Below are 15,375 nucleotides of genomic sequence, written 5' to 3' on the forward strand. Positions count from 1 at the left end.
TGTTTTTGGGCTTGTGGTTCTCCATTTTGCATTTGTGATTTTCTACAAGTTTTCAGCTGGATTTAGATCTGGTGATTGAGCAGCCAAGGCATGGTTCCAATGTTCTGGTTTTCCATCCAGGCTTTAACTGACTTTACCGTGTGGCAAGGGGCATTGTCTTGCTGAAAAATCCAGTTATTGGAGACAGGAAAGAGTTTTCCAGCTGATGGGAGAAGACTGTTTTCAAGAGTATCCCCAAACATGACCTGAGTCCTTTGCCTTCATGCCAGTTTCCAGCAGTACCAAGATAGCTGCCTTTGTGGCTTCACATAATTCTTTTGTTTTTGGCATTGTGTGAGAGTGGAACACTTTTGAGTTGTGCTGCAACTTGAATGTCAGCAGGAAACCACTCTAAGCCTTTACATGTGCAGTGCTGTTTATGACATGAAATGGCCTCTTATACAGCCTGGAAATACAATGAAGCTGAAGCATGTGAAATGGGACATAAAGTATTATGGAATCAGCTGCATTTTATGTTGTGTTCCTTGAATTCTTCACGTAATATACCTTTAGTGGTACCAGGCATTAAAATGAACAAGAAATTGAAGAAAACAAGGGTGATCTAATATTTTTTTTCCATGACTGTAAATAGCATTTTGTGTGCTGCACTGACTGACCTTGTGTTCTGAACTCAAACTTCCATTAAAGCTTGTGTTTTATGATTTTAACCTTTTCAACTTCATCATATAATCAAAGAAGAACTACAAACTAAATAATTTCTGCACTTCTAGCTGGGATAAAATGTAAATCCAGATGATGTTTTTACACAGACTACTACTTTATTAATGCCCAAAGGGAAATTGCAGTGATGTAGCAGCAGCTTACATATCAGAAGACACGCAGAAAAATCACAGTTTTAAAAAATATATATACTGGATTAAAAATGAAACAGAATTTGAAAAACATGATTTAGAGTTTTTTTTCCCAATAAAACTGGTAAAACAGCTGTTCCTGCTCAAAATTATCTTGGATCTGAAAGTTTGGATGAGACAAATTCTCTTTCATAACTGTGATAAAATATGCAAACTCAAGGCCGTTCCTCCTGCAGTTGTTGCTGCTTCAGTCCTCAGCCTCAGTTTTTTAAATAACCTCTTGAAATAAAGTCTAAAAATCAGATTTATGCTCATTTTATTGCAAAAAATCCCCAATCCTTCATTTGATGTCCTGTCCAGGCTAACAGCACATACATCATTTGTGTAGGATCTAATGCTTGTAAAGTAATGTCAAATAACAGTTAAAACATTATTTGGCATCTTAAAATAGATGTTTTTTCTTTCAAATGTGGGTAAATATCTGTAAAATAAGAATAGTTTCTTGTTGATTTAAATACAGTAAAAACTGTAATTTCACTGCCAAAAGAATAAATTATAATACTATATTATATAATATATAAAATAATTTTTACAATTGATAGAAATTTAGACTTTAGTTGTGGACATGATTTTCAGTTTTGGCCTGTTTCTATTTGAAAAATGATACATTTTCTGTAAATTTACTGGTTATCTATCACAAAACAAGAAAAATCTCTAAAATAAGAGTAACTTGTTCAAAATAATGTTTTGTTTTTATTTTGTGTGCCTGCTATGATGGTTACTAGTCTATAATTTGACTTGCTGGAGAGTTGGAGATGAAGAAATAGGCATGAAAAGGACCCTATAGGAGGAAACTGAGTTGCAATGGCAGAGATTTGTAACTTCTAAACTCAGAAAAAAATGAATCTGCTCTGGTATGTGACAGCTGGTGATGGTGCATCTGGGTTTGTAATCCAGTCTAGAGCTGCTAACTCATTTGGATCTTTGCTGTTTTTCGTGCTTAATTTGTCCAAATTCTGTTGTTTGGCGTCAGTTTCTCTCAGTATACCGTCTGTCTGTTTTTACATCTTCATCAGTTTGGTTACCAACATTTTAGCAAAATAAAACAAAAGGTTGTGTCAACTTCACATTCTCTATGGCATTTTTTAATATTAGGTCATTTATTTGACATGCCTGCAGCTGAAAGTGACTATTTCATCAGTTTGTATTTGAAAAACCTGCAGATGTTTGTGTCAAATGCTTTGTTTCATTCTACGTGTATGAAAAGTGGTGTATAAATAAAGTCTGGTTGAATGAAAACCCGTAGCTAGAGAATGAATATTTGATGTTTGGTGTCAAATATGTATCAGCGGTCCAGTTAAGCTGTGACAAAACAAGCACTAAGTACAAGCTAATGTTTTTAAAAAATAATTTTTAACTGAATTTTTTTAAAAATATTTTACTGTGACTTTGCAGATTATCCATGTTTTGTTAAATTACTGATAATATCTAGTTAAACGACAGAAAAAAGGGATGTATTGTCAACATGTTAACAATAAAACAGAAAAACAAAACTGAGAAAAACTGGAAATGTCTGCATCGAAAATTTATATTTTTACAAATGGTCATTTTAGTCTGATTTTTAGTGTTTTTTAATAGCATTTCATAGTACAATTTGACTAAGTTTGCTCTATTTAAATCAGGAAAATATAAATATATTTTAGGAATGTTTTGAAAGAAAAAAATATGTTGGGGTTTGAAAAATGGTAAATAATTATTTTTTTTAAGTTCTATAAAATATCTACTAAAATATGGACAAAAAAAGAGTATTTTATAAGTTGACTATAAAGTAGTGTTTTTTTTAAAAAAAAGCACACCATGATTGTACATAATGCCCACATCAAAAATCTCTGTTTTTGCTAATAGTAATTTGCTCTTTTAAAGTGTCCACAAATTTACACAGTTTTACAGACATGTGCCGTAACTTTCAACATTTTTTTTTGCAGTTTTTTTTTAAAGTGTAAGACAAGGTGTACATTTATTCATTTGAGTGTTATCGCTTTCTAACAATAATAAAATTATTTTACAGTCTGACAGTAAGCAGTACATCAGAGTGAAAGTAATACTTGAATTAAAATGGTTTTGGCAGATTGTAATGAGAGCTTTAGTTTAGCTAGAGTTTGTATCTCATCTCATTATTGTTCCTAAAGTCCCACGGCACGCTGCTTTTCTTTGTTCAGGTGTTTGTGTAATACTGTGTGGATAGATGAAAGAATATACTGTGTATCCACTAGGTGTGTGATGTAAATCAGTTCTAGATGCCCGTGTCACATATAAAAACATTTAATTGGGAAAAGAGAGTCTAATGTGGGACTGGGACCGGTTTGTGTGTTCGTCCCAAAGCTCCAGACAGATGGAGGCCTTAAATGTGAGTCTTGGAAAAAGCTGCTTCAAACTCCACAAGAACAAATGAAAGCAAATAATTTTTTCCCATATCAAAAAGGAATTGTGCTTAAATGTGCAAATCAAATCGAATCTGGAGAAAACCACGGAACTTTTACAGAGATTTTGAATCCTACTTATGGATTTTGCACCTTTGTTTTGATTCCCATTAATGCTCGCCCAATCCCCAAGTGTTCGCTCAATTAAGGTTTCTGTTTACATCCCATTACCTTTCATTCCCCATGTTTTCCCCACAAAGGCAGAGTGCCGTATTGATTTAATTTCATTTGATTGCAGCAGTGGTTCATGGGGATTTTATGGCAACTTCAAAAAAAAACAAAAAAAGCTGCAGGATTGATCAAAGCTATAGCAGGAGCCGAAAGAAAGGCGGGTTTAATCAAACTGACGGTGTAATGTTAGACAAGAGCTGATCTACTGTAGATTGCCTGCATGTAATTAGTATGGCTTCTATTGATCTGCCTGCACACTCTGACTTGTCAGATCAATTGAAAGAGACGAGAAAGAAGGAGGAGGAAGAAGGAGCTCTTTCAGCATGGTAACACGTAGGCTGAGAAAGTTATCTGCTCGAGCTTAGAGACAGCAAATCAAGCCTGTGGACAGGAGAGGAGGGTTTGAAGCAGCCGGCTACAGTATCAAAACAAGGGCAGATGTCACAGCCATCCACCGCATCCTTGACAGGTTCGGTGATTTGTGTTTTGTGATTCTGGCCGGTGCACGCTTTTTACTTTCAGCCTCATTCCCATTTCCATCTTCAGTCAGACTGTCTCTCACGAGGGCAATGGACGGTAACACAGCACAATCCATTACGGAGGCACAAAGTCCACCAGCTAATTCAAAAAATAGTGTGAGGAAAATGGTAATAATTCACCAGGAACGGCGAGAGGGGAGCTGTTAGTCGATCTATAAATAGATGGGAGCGTTGTATAGTCCACGTGCCAGAGCTTTCTTTTACTGCACCACTCGTTCACAGTCGGTCTCTGCATTTATTTTATTTACAATAGGAGCATCTCCTCCTACTCATTTCCTCTTTGCCTTTCTCATCTCCTCCTGCTCATTGCCTTTTGGCTTCCAACTCCTCCTCACCATAAGAAATGTAACCAAAAAAATCCCATTTTTTCGTTCAAACCAATAGTAAAAGCTGAGACTCAATCAATCACAGAGGGTAAACTGTACTGTAAATGCTGCAAAAGAAAAAAAAGGAAGAAGTGAATTTTCCCTACAGCTAAGGCTCTCTTTCATCTAGGACAATGGAAGATTGGTTGTTATGCCTTGGAGGAAGGAAATAATGGTCACACAGTGTACCCTCCTGAGATACCAAGGCAAGAAGGTGGAAAGAAATTAATTTACCCAAACACCGACTCTCTGCTGGAATCGACTGCAATGCTCCATTTTTAATAAACAAATATGGTTTCAGTTGGTCCACTCAACCACAGACGATATAATCTTTTTTTTTTTTTAAAGTGCCGCTGAAAATAGGAAAAGCAAATGTACATTCCTGGCAAGTTTTCAGACAAACGCCTGGCAAACGCAAACACGGGTTCTGCGAGCACAACATAATTTATAACCAAACAGACCAACTGAGATAGTTGACAGAAAAATCATTGCGCTACACAAACATAGTGGGTTTAGAACGTGTTTTCAAGCATCGGTTCCTCGAGGGGTAGAGTGTGAAACAAACATGAAATTATATTATTCATTACAAACACAACTGTCAGGCTACACTCACTAATTCTGAGGAGGAAAGAAATGGATTCGGCGTTGGGGCAATGCTTCATCTTTCTTGATGTACGCTTTTTTTTTTAATGTTTGTTTCTAAACTTGCTCTCAAATGGCAGCTCAATGCAACCTGAGATTGTATAGTGCTAATGGGGTAATTTCACCATTTGGAACTCCATCTGAAGGTGGTGCCACATTTACTGGTATAAGTAAGAAACTATGAGGAGGAAAAAAATCTGCTATGTGGAGAGAGAGGGAGAATACACACTGATTGCCAGAAGAGAAAATGTAACCATGCCATCCATCAATGCCGCCTGCCTGTCATCTGTGGAGTTTAGTTGAGAAGCAGGGAAAACAGGAGCTATGCTTGCTATTTTCTCACTGCGGGGTCTCCTTCCACTCCTCTGATGGAGAGCAAAAAACAGAAGCGATTCGTGGAAACTGCAGAACACGTTTGACTGACTGCCCCTGAAAGGTTCTCGGTGATTCTGCCTTCCTCGTTCACATCCTCAAAAAACGGCACAATAAGACAGACAAAGAATTGAAGCGTAAGATGTAGCTCTGTCAGTGGAATCCAACAAGCAGGAAGGCAGGCAAGCAGTGCAAACGCTTCCATCTCATGCTTAATTTGGCAATAAGAAAGGTTTTTACTGCCTGCTGGCACAAAGTGGCTCTAATTCATCTATGGAGGCTTGAAAAGAGGCTGACCAGTACCAAAGGCTCAGTGATTGCTGTACCAAAAAGGTACATCTCAAACTTTAAAAACTCATGTTCACGCTGTGACAAAAGCTCTCTGGAAATAGAAGAGACTGAAATGTATTCACAGGCAAAGAACAAGCAAGTAGAAAGCAGGCACAGTCAACTTGGAGCAGTCCTACCTGTCTGATGCCGAGTCTGTAGGCGACGATTCGGTCCACGGCGTTCGGGTTCATCTGGGTCCACTGGAGCTTGAAGCCGTAGACTCTGGGTCGGTTCTGCCACAGAGGGCTGTAGGTATCATAGTAGAACTCCGGAGGGTAGGCTTTACCTAAAGAGAGACACAACACATCAATAACAATATTTTATTGACACTTAATCTTCATATTTTTTTTTTAACAGTGGAAGGCCATGCTGCCACCCCAATGCCTGGCAAATGGCCTATTGATGTAGTGTCCAAATAAGTGTACAGCCCATATATTTAAAGGTACTGAAAGTCATGCCTTCTATAAACTTCTAGGTTTGTTCTAAAGTAGCAAAGACAAAGGCAGACATGATGCTGCCACCTCCATGCCTGGCAAATGGCTTACCAATGCAGTGGCCAAAAAAAGCGTACAACCCCCACGTTCAAGGGTGCCTGCAAGTCACACCTGCTACAAATGTATAGGTCAGTAATAAAGTAGTCAAAAAAAATAAAGGTAGAGATATGATGCTGCCACCTCCATGCCTCACAAACGACCTACGGATGTAGTGACCAGGTTGATTGATTGGTCGATGTGCTCTGGTGTAATAAAATGCTCATTGTCTGGACAGTTGCTGGTGCTACTTTCAAAACAACAAAAGCCCTGTATCAACAGCTTTTCAGGATAAATCTTATGGATGTAAACAGCAGCTAACTTTTATTGCACTATATTCCTCAGTTTTTGTGCTGAGATCACCAGTTCATATAGTTTTCAGAAATAATGTGAATATGTGCATGTCTGTTCTGACTCTGTTGTCATTACTTCAATAGAAAACGTTCAAACGGTTTAATATGTTGCAAATGCTATCTTTTCATGTTGATTTATCATGTATTTATGCTAATAATGCTACCAGGTAGAGTTAACTGTAGCCAATTTAGTTCATCAAGCGATAACAGATTCTTTTTCAATCAATCTCTTGGTTGAAGATCTTCTTTAGTGAAATTCAGTTCTAGGATAGCAATATCTTGCAAACTTTACGTCACCATGCTGTAGCTTTGTTTCTGTAAAAAATACAAAAAATCTCCAAATGAACTGAGATTTTTCCATCAGAGCAATTTTATAATATCGTAACTGCTTTTGAAGGCATTAACCATGATGAGTTAACTGAACCTTATGTGTAGAATTAATAGGATGTCATTTTACAACTGGTTTGAAACTTGTATATAATGATGATGATGAGCTGCTAGCCAACTTGGTCAAAGAATCCTGGTCAGGTTTGGCTGCAGTTGCACCATTTGCTGCATGTTATTCCCCTACTCTGTCTGCCTGTATCTCCCCTATCAATAAAGCACAAAACAAACTGTAAAAAATACATAAAGAGGCATTAAAAGCTAACGAGTTTAAACCCCACAACAGCAACGTTTCATGCTAAAGCACTTCTTTATGTGCATAATTCATTATAAGAACTGTAATGTCAAAATCACAATATGAATTAGAAATACTTTATGGATTCCTGAGGGCAGAATGCTTATGTTACAGTTGCTCTCATTTAAAGTCGTAGAAATTCAAGCAGAAGGAAAATTTCAAGACAAACATGTCTTAAAAATATTAACAAAAGTAGAGAAGTAGATGCATAAAAGGTAAAAATGTACACTGTACAAGAAAAATTTTAAAAAATGTAAGTATCCAGCGTAATAAATAACTCAATTATGTGTGTCATTTTCTTTGCTTTTATAGTGAGTCGGTGTAAATGTGTGGTAGTTTTAAAAGTTCAGCGTAATTAGAGCTGTATTATTAATTATTATTATTGTTATTATATATTAAAACAGATGTGAATTTACCACTTTAGTTTCAGAGTGTTGCGTTTCTCAATGAGTTCTTTTTCTTGTTCTGTGTTTGAATGTGTTGAATTCCAGCTCTGCCTTCTGCTGCAGTGTTTTATTTTGAACACAATGCAGGCACACTGTGAGACTTGAGTGCTAAATCTAAGAGTGTGTAAATGTAAACTCGTAAATATTTCATTGTGTTACATAGTGTGGATCTTTTAAAGGCAAAGAGTGCTGCATTAGCATGACAAAGATGTACAGTATCTCTTATCTTGTGTTTCTTTTATTTATATTTTCTCTATATCATATTCCTTGTTGGTGCTGCTGTGACCCAAATTTTCCCTTGTGGATCATTAAAGTTTCATGTTATGTTACATGACACAGATTAATTTCATGACATTGAATCAAAGCACACCAGATTGTAGTATCGTCCATATATATACTATAAGTGTCCATTACATTCAGACTGTCTGCCAGGAGAAACAATTTCATGCATCTGGATGTGGACTACAGTCAGATCTTCGCCAACCTTCTCTTTCATTAACATAGTCTGCTTTGTCGGAATCCGCGAGGATTTAGTTTCTACACAATTGTGGCACGAAGCAACTAAATCTTTCAAGTTTTCAGCTTTCCAGTCACAGTTGTGACAGCTGAAGAAGGAGCTGGCAGAACACTGCATTTTAATCAAGATCCAGAAACAAGCTTACAGGATGACCTTCCAGGCGACGAATCGTAATTCACCTCAATGACACGTTGTTGTGTTTGTCCCTCCGCTACTTGGGCTTGTTTATTGAGGGCTGACAATACCCAAGGCAGATGATTTTTAATAGCTGTGGAAAAGACAGTGGAGCTGCCATTGTTAGCTCAGACAATAGCAGAGCTGGGATTTGATGCACCCGTGTGGAGATTCAGCAAGTGGTTTATGTATGTCAGCCAATTGGATAAACCTGTCAACTTAGTTTATGTCACTGATGAATTATATTAACATTATTTTCCTAAACAGTTTTAGAGGTCTCCTGGGCCAATCCCAGCGGGCTGCTTGGCGTGAACAGATTCTTGATTTCTTTTGATTTCATAGTTAGTGTGACACTTGGAGGAGGAAATAAACCGAGGGATCTGGAGCTTTAAGAAGGTCACAGGTTCAAAGAGTAAATCTGGTTCATTTTGTGTGTCTGTGTAAATAGCGGGCTACCAGCTCTTAAGAAATTAACATTCCTTTGAGATGTAAATCAGGTTTTCATTGTCTGAAATCTATTAAAAAAAAAAACCTGAGCCGTACTGTTGTCAAATCTATATTCACCATACTGCTGCTGTAAATGCTAACTCTAGTACCAAACATGTTCTAAGCACAGCTGGAAATGAGCCCCAACAAATGCATTACTTCGTCCCATTTGTGTGACACTTGCATAATACCTTGGTGTGCAGGATCTACTCTTTTTGAGAAGTTAAAAACATATTTTTGAGCAGTCTTTAAAAATTAAGCATATGTCTTGAGCTGTAACCAGCAGGTGAGGAACTGAGTGACACAGAAAGGATGGAAAAGTAAAGTATTTATGGGATTCTTTTGACAATAAGACAAATGTAGAAGTAGTGCCAGTCTTTTTCGTTCCAAGGCCCCATATTATACTCATTTTTAGCAAGCTTTTGGTATAAGAAAGTCCAGATTCAGCTAAATAATACAGAAAAGATTATTATTCTATTAGGGTAAAAGACAACTAGGGGGGCGGAGCTTATCCTGTTGTGACATCACAACAGGTCACAAATAAAAATGGCCAATTCAGAGAAACATTTTCTGATGTACAGAGAAGACAAAGAAAGGAAGTCATGGTATTTTCTCATATTTTGTGGGTCACCAGACAGATTAGACACAGAACTTTGTATAATATGGTGATTTTAGGGCAGAAAGTTGGACAAGACATGAAAAAAAAAAAATTAAAACATGCCACATTTTGTAAACAAAGCCTTCCAGCACACAAGGAAATGCTTCAAACATGCAACTCTCGCCTGATCTGAGTAAAAATCTCTGTGATTGGCTGAAATCTCACAGCACAGGCTAGATTTTTCTAAAAACTAGAAAACTGAGCCAGAAAAAGACACAGAAGTGTAGTTTCTTCTTGGATCGCTTGAAATAAAATGCCCCGAAATGTTATTCTGAAATTGTTGCCAAATGATGCTAAAATGACTCTCTTCACAACCGTTTTAAGGTGAGGAACTTGTACGTAGAAAAAGTGCTATGAGAAACTCAACTGTATTTTATGCAGCAATAATTGTAAACGATGTGAAACCACCAAAGTAGCTGCAAGCAAATAACCATACTTCCCTGCAAAATAGTAGATCAGAAATACATTTTATGTGTCCCAATACAGAGTATGTAGCATGCAGAATATCAAAAACACCAATTTACTACATCTACTTGCACTTTGCAACCCAGCATGCTTTGCTGTTCCTCAATCCTCTGCACAGCCGAAGATACGTTAGTGTTTCACATGAGCATAAACCAGCTAGAGCTGCTGAGAGAGATGACAGCTCATTTCACACTACAAACTGCAGACGGTCAAAGCTTAAGGCGCGAAAATATGACAAAGTAGTACGTGTGCATACTGCATGCAACAGTGTGTACTTTATAAGGGCAGCTGCAGTAGATACTGGAAGTAAAAAGTCACAGTATATGACTTGAATTGCAGGTAGATCTACTGTAACAAGGCAAACGATATGAGGCAAAACAGTTAAGTGAACAGGAGTGAACATAATCTATGAGATCAACTGAATTTTATAACCTGTTTAGTTGCATTGTGCCCAAGTTAAGCTAAAAACATTTCAGATTTAATACTTTAAACAAGAACAAAACAGAAGTCGGGGAAAAAAAATAAGATTACAGGCTCCATTCAGCCTCCGACTGGACTGATCAATTCCTATAATCGCCCATGATAATAAGTCAAAATCAACATTGCACAAACAGCGTGTTTTGTTTTGTATTTTGGATAATAAATCAGGTTAATGATGCTTTGGGCAGCCTGCTGCAAATCACTTGGCCTTTACATGGATAAAGCTATTTAAAATACAATATTCTGATCTGGAGGAAAAGAACACTCATTCATCAGCCTGATACAATCATTCTGAAAGAATAAAAACAAGCACAGGCGAGAGGAACAGTGTTAATAATTAAAGAGTGTGATTTATTTTTGAATGTTTCGTCTTTTCGTGCTGAGGTGAGATATGCGTCTGAAAAGTTAATCAGCTCTACAGCAAGTTCCTGTTGGAGCCGATGACGGCATCATACATCACACAAGCTGACTCTGTGTCTCAGGGAGACGCTCACGCAACCAGAAACGAAAAAAAGAAATAAAATGTAAAAGATGCAGGGATAATTACCGTCTCAACTTCACTTGGCACTGTTTGGCTGTATAGAGGCAGCTGTGTTTACTGTACAGCAAACGTTACATAAGGCGCCTGGCAGAAAGCGTCAGATCTGTTCATGCAGTTTAGACTGTATGGGAAAGCTGATGAGGGAAGGAAGAGGCTGTAATTTGCAGCAGAGCAATGGCAGGAAAGGTTAATTAAAATGACTCATATCATTGTATGTATAAATGAGTTGCCTAAAGATTCCCACACAGACAGAGAAAACTGTATACATACTGTGTTTATTTTGAATATTCTAAAAAATACTGCATTTATTCAAATTTATACTCCAGTATAAGCAAGCATCGTCATAAACGCGCTGGTAAATTGTTGTTTTTTATTCAAATACACAATGCAATGAAGCGCTAATAATGATACGTTCTGTACGGTGAAGCACATAACCTAACCCACTTCCACCGCTCCAAACCGATAACCCTGGGTGGGAGACATCAAACACAAAGTACAGAGGACCTAATTGATTTTTTAAATCCTGTTTATAACAGCATAACCAATGCAATGATTCATAACAGCTCAGGAAAACCCTTCAGGCAAGACGCTGACCTTGTTTGCAGACTTGCTTTAAATTTTTAAGGGTTTACGAGCGCATTTCCGTCTTCAGGAAAACACTTTGTCCCGCCATATGCTAAGCAGTTGCTATACGGTGCAAGAGCTGATGTGAGATGTAGGCTTGTGCGGCAGAAATGACACTTGCATATGGATGCACAGCTGGCAAACACAAACCCACAACACCAAAGCATGAATAGCTAACTGAGTATTGGGAGACCGCATTAGGAGACTTGGTGCTAAATGCCTGGTTGGTCCCTTTTGGGTTGTATTTTTTTTTGTCCATTAAACAGCTCATATCATGCACATTCAAATTTTGAATTCTAATAGTATTTGAGGTCTACCAGAATAGGTTCACATGCTTTAATGTTCAAAAATATTTTTTTTTCTCATACTGCAGCACCTGTTAGGGTTTAAAACACCTGGTTTAACCCCTGTCTCTTAAGGCCCACCTCCTGAAAAGTCCACTCTGCTCTGATTGGTCAGCTGGTTCGATCAATGCCAGGTAATGCTGGTTTGCACATAAACCTGGAGAGATACGTGGCTTGAATGATGAAATAATGGTTGATTATGGAACAGCAAATCGCTGTTTGTGTGAGGCCCAAACTAGCTGGTAATATGCTATGTAAATGTGTTACATGGTGACACAGATAAGGAGCAGAAGAAATATCTGAAAAGATAATGAATTTCAGGTAGGAAGCAGGGTTTTCTGTGGGAGAAAAAAAAACTTCTTTTGGTGTTCTTTTACATGCACAAAAAAGCAGCTATATGACACACTTAGGCTTTGTCCTCATTGATATGGATATTTTTATAGACACATATCCACCTTTTAGAAAAAATTCTGCCCACACACGACCATTGTTTTATAAAATATCAGTCTGTCCTCACAGAATGCCAAACATTTTAACAAACATCACTATTAATAATATATGCACACTAGACAAGAACATTCTGAGATTTCATCATTTCTGCAGCTTTTAAAGAGCAAAGAAAACAGTCCGATTTTGTCAAGTTATGCACAGAATCAAATGTGTTGGAGTTTATTTTGAGAACACTGTAGACCTGAAACGATTACCCATTACATTATAATAAATTTATGTTTGTGTCTAGCTTATGCTTTCATGTTCTGGTGTCACCGACTACAAAAATGGCTGCGGTTGAGCAAACTGTGCTCGCTACACAAACCACAGATACTGCGGACCAAGTGAGATAAGACACAGAAGACTGTGAGACTTGCAAATCTAAACTATAAACTTGTAGCTGCTTGAAGAAACTGGTGCACATCCAGCTTTTTTACAAAAGGCAAACTGGCATTGGGCAAATTGAGGTGCTGTCGCAGCTTCCCAAACTCTTTGTCCTGATTATCCACATAGATCTATGTCAATTGTAGTTTTACAAAACCTGCATATAACACCATGTTAACACTAACCTTTTCTTACAATAAAGTTTTCGTTGAAAAAACAGAAACAGAGATTACGTTATCCCCTTTGCCATACCTGATCCAAACATCTATTCATCCTAACTTGTACATAGTCTTCATTATATCTTTATTTTTGTACATCTGCAGTTCTTGTTCTGCTTCTTCCACAAGTCATCTGTATCAAGGTGCCAGAACATGTAAATTTCCACTCTGAGGGACGAAAAAGTTTATTGTATCTTGAAAAAACTCAGTTTGACTGACAAGAAGCCATTTGTGATGAAATGAGAGGCACAAATGCAGAGAAAAGTGTTGCAAAATATTGGTAGTAGTGTGAAAAAAGGCCTAAAGGTAACCCAAAAAGCAAACATTGGGCGTTTTATGGAGGAACTGCATGAAACAGTTCAGCAAATTAATCCTCAATGTTCAACCTTGTCAACTATGTAGTTAAAATCAGATTTCTAGTCGTTATTAACTGGGTCAATATATAATTGAGGGACTTTTGAAGTCTATGGGATTTATCTTGCATACATTTTTATCAAGTGAAAAAATAATGATGTTCATGCTCAGTATGATCATCCATCCATTCTCTATACACCGCTTTATCCTCACTAGGGTCGCGGGGGGTGCTGGAGCCTATCCCAGCTGACTCGGGCGAAGGCAGGGGACACCCTGGACAGGTCGTCAGTCTGTCATAGGGCTACATACACAGACAGACAATCACACTCACATTCACACCTACGGACAATTTAGAATAATCAATTAACCTCAGCATATTTTTGGACTGTGGGAGGAAGCTGGAGTACCCGGAGAAAACCCACGCATGCACAGGGAGAACATGCAAACTCCATGCAGAAAGATCCCAGGCTCAGGCCGGGATCTTCTTGCTGCAAGGCAAAATTGCTAACCACTTACTCCACTGTGCAGCCCCAGTTGAGATAATCATGACAGATATTTCTTTTTTGGCAACATATCAAATTCCATATGGAAGACAACAAATTGTATCTTTGTCAAAGAAATCATTTTCAACTGAGTTCCACATTACAAAAACACCTCTTAAGGAAGTGTGCTAATTCCAGATCACATGACCTGCTCCACATGATGTCATTTCCTCCTGATGAAAAGACTGGCCAGACTCCAAGGCTTTCTGACTTATTTAATATAAAGTAGTGTGTGAGTCAAGTGTGGATTTATGGCATGTCAACAGGTTTACTACAATATCTTTATAAATAACTTCAATTTCATTTTTACCCAGTTATATATGCAATATTTAGAAGAATCTTTCTGTAAAAATGCCATTTGTTGTTTGGTTATAGGTGGCCTTGTTGATTTTAGGCCTGAAAACAGCAAAAATGTCAACTATGATACCAGTCAACTATGTTTCAAAAAGTCCCACAATTATATATTGACTCAACTGCCACCGTGATGTGAGATTTTATTCCTCTTAGTTAGTGTAACGGGGAATCTGCTCTGGAGAAATGAATCTCTCGGATATTGTCGTGATAAAAAAAGGAATTTAAAATTTAAAAGGAAGGAAAAAAAGGACATAATCACCAGAATAGACTGTGTTTGTCCTTCAAGCCTGACAGCCTTTCCGCCTGATCACAGACACATTATTCGCATTCTGTCTTTCCTACTCAGACCGTATAATGTTCTGCATTACGACCATCAGGATCCACTGATGTCAGCGTGTTTTGGAGCTGCATAAACTATTCAGCGTCACTCTTCGAGTGCTGAGGGTGAAGTTCAGCTCGGGTGAAACTGGGCACCAACTTTAAAGGCAGATAGACAAGCTATTTAAACCCACCGATGCCAAAGGACAAACCTCTGGAGACTGATAAGATTTATAAATCCCTGAGTCAGAGGACTGGCGGTAAACTCATTTTATTTAAAGATGTGATAGAAAAGACAAAAATATCACGCAGAAACCAGTTTGTCGCACCTCAAACAGCCAAACAAAAACAACAAAAGAAGGAATAAATCAAGATGACATAAAAGAAAACAGATGATGGATGAAAAAATAAATATTAAAACAGACTGAATGCATCCAAAAGCAGGGGGAAAAAAAGCAAGAATGTGTCACATTAAAAGGAAGAACATTTTCTTCCTGGAGCATATGCAGATATTCTCGCTGCAGCTAAGTTTGGACACCACTGCGCTGCGATTTCGACATCATTAGGAACAATGACTGCAACAAGAAAGAGACACTGGAGCCATACAAGCACATCATTATGTGGAATCGGAATTCATTTCATGAGCAAACTCACAAAATGCAGACAATG

The 15,375-nt window shown here is 37.7% G+C and overlaps 1 protein-coding gene across 4 annotated transcripts in view; it reads right to left on the bottom strand.

Moving 5' to 3' along the window:
• LOC110959551 (MAM domain-containing glycosylphosphatidylinositol anchor protein 2-like) overlaps positions 1 to 15,375 on the bottom strand; it is a 287,510-nt gene that overhangs the window by 62,498 nt on the left and 209,637 nt on the right. For all 4 annotated transcript variants that reach the window (XM_051960688.1, XM_051960689.1, XM_051960691.1 and 1 more), the window contains exon 11: positions 5,888 to 6,036. In XM_051960688.1, coding sequence (XP_051816648.1) covers positions 5,888 to 6,036 — 149 coding nt within the window. The remainder of the gene's footprint in view (positions 1 to 5,887; positions 6,037 to 15,375) is intronic.

This window comes from Acanthochromis polyacanthus, chromosome 16 (genome assembly GCF_021347895.1).
Source record: "Acanthochromis polyacanthus isolate Apoly-LR-REF ecotype Palm Island chromosome 16, KAUST_Apoly_ChrSc, whole genome shotgun sequence".
NCBI lineage: Eukaryota > Metazoa > Chordata > Actinopteri > Pomacentridae > Acanthochromis > Acanthochromis polyacanthus.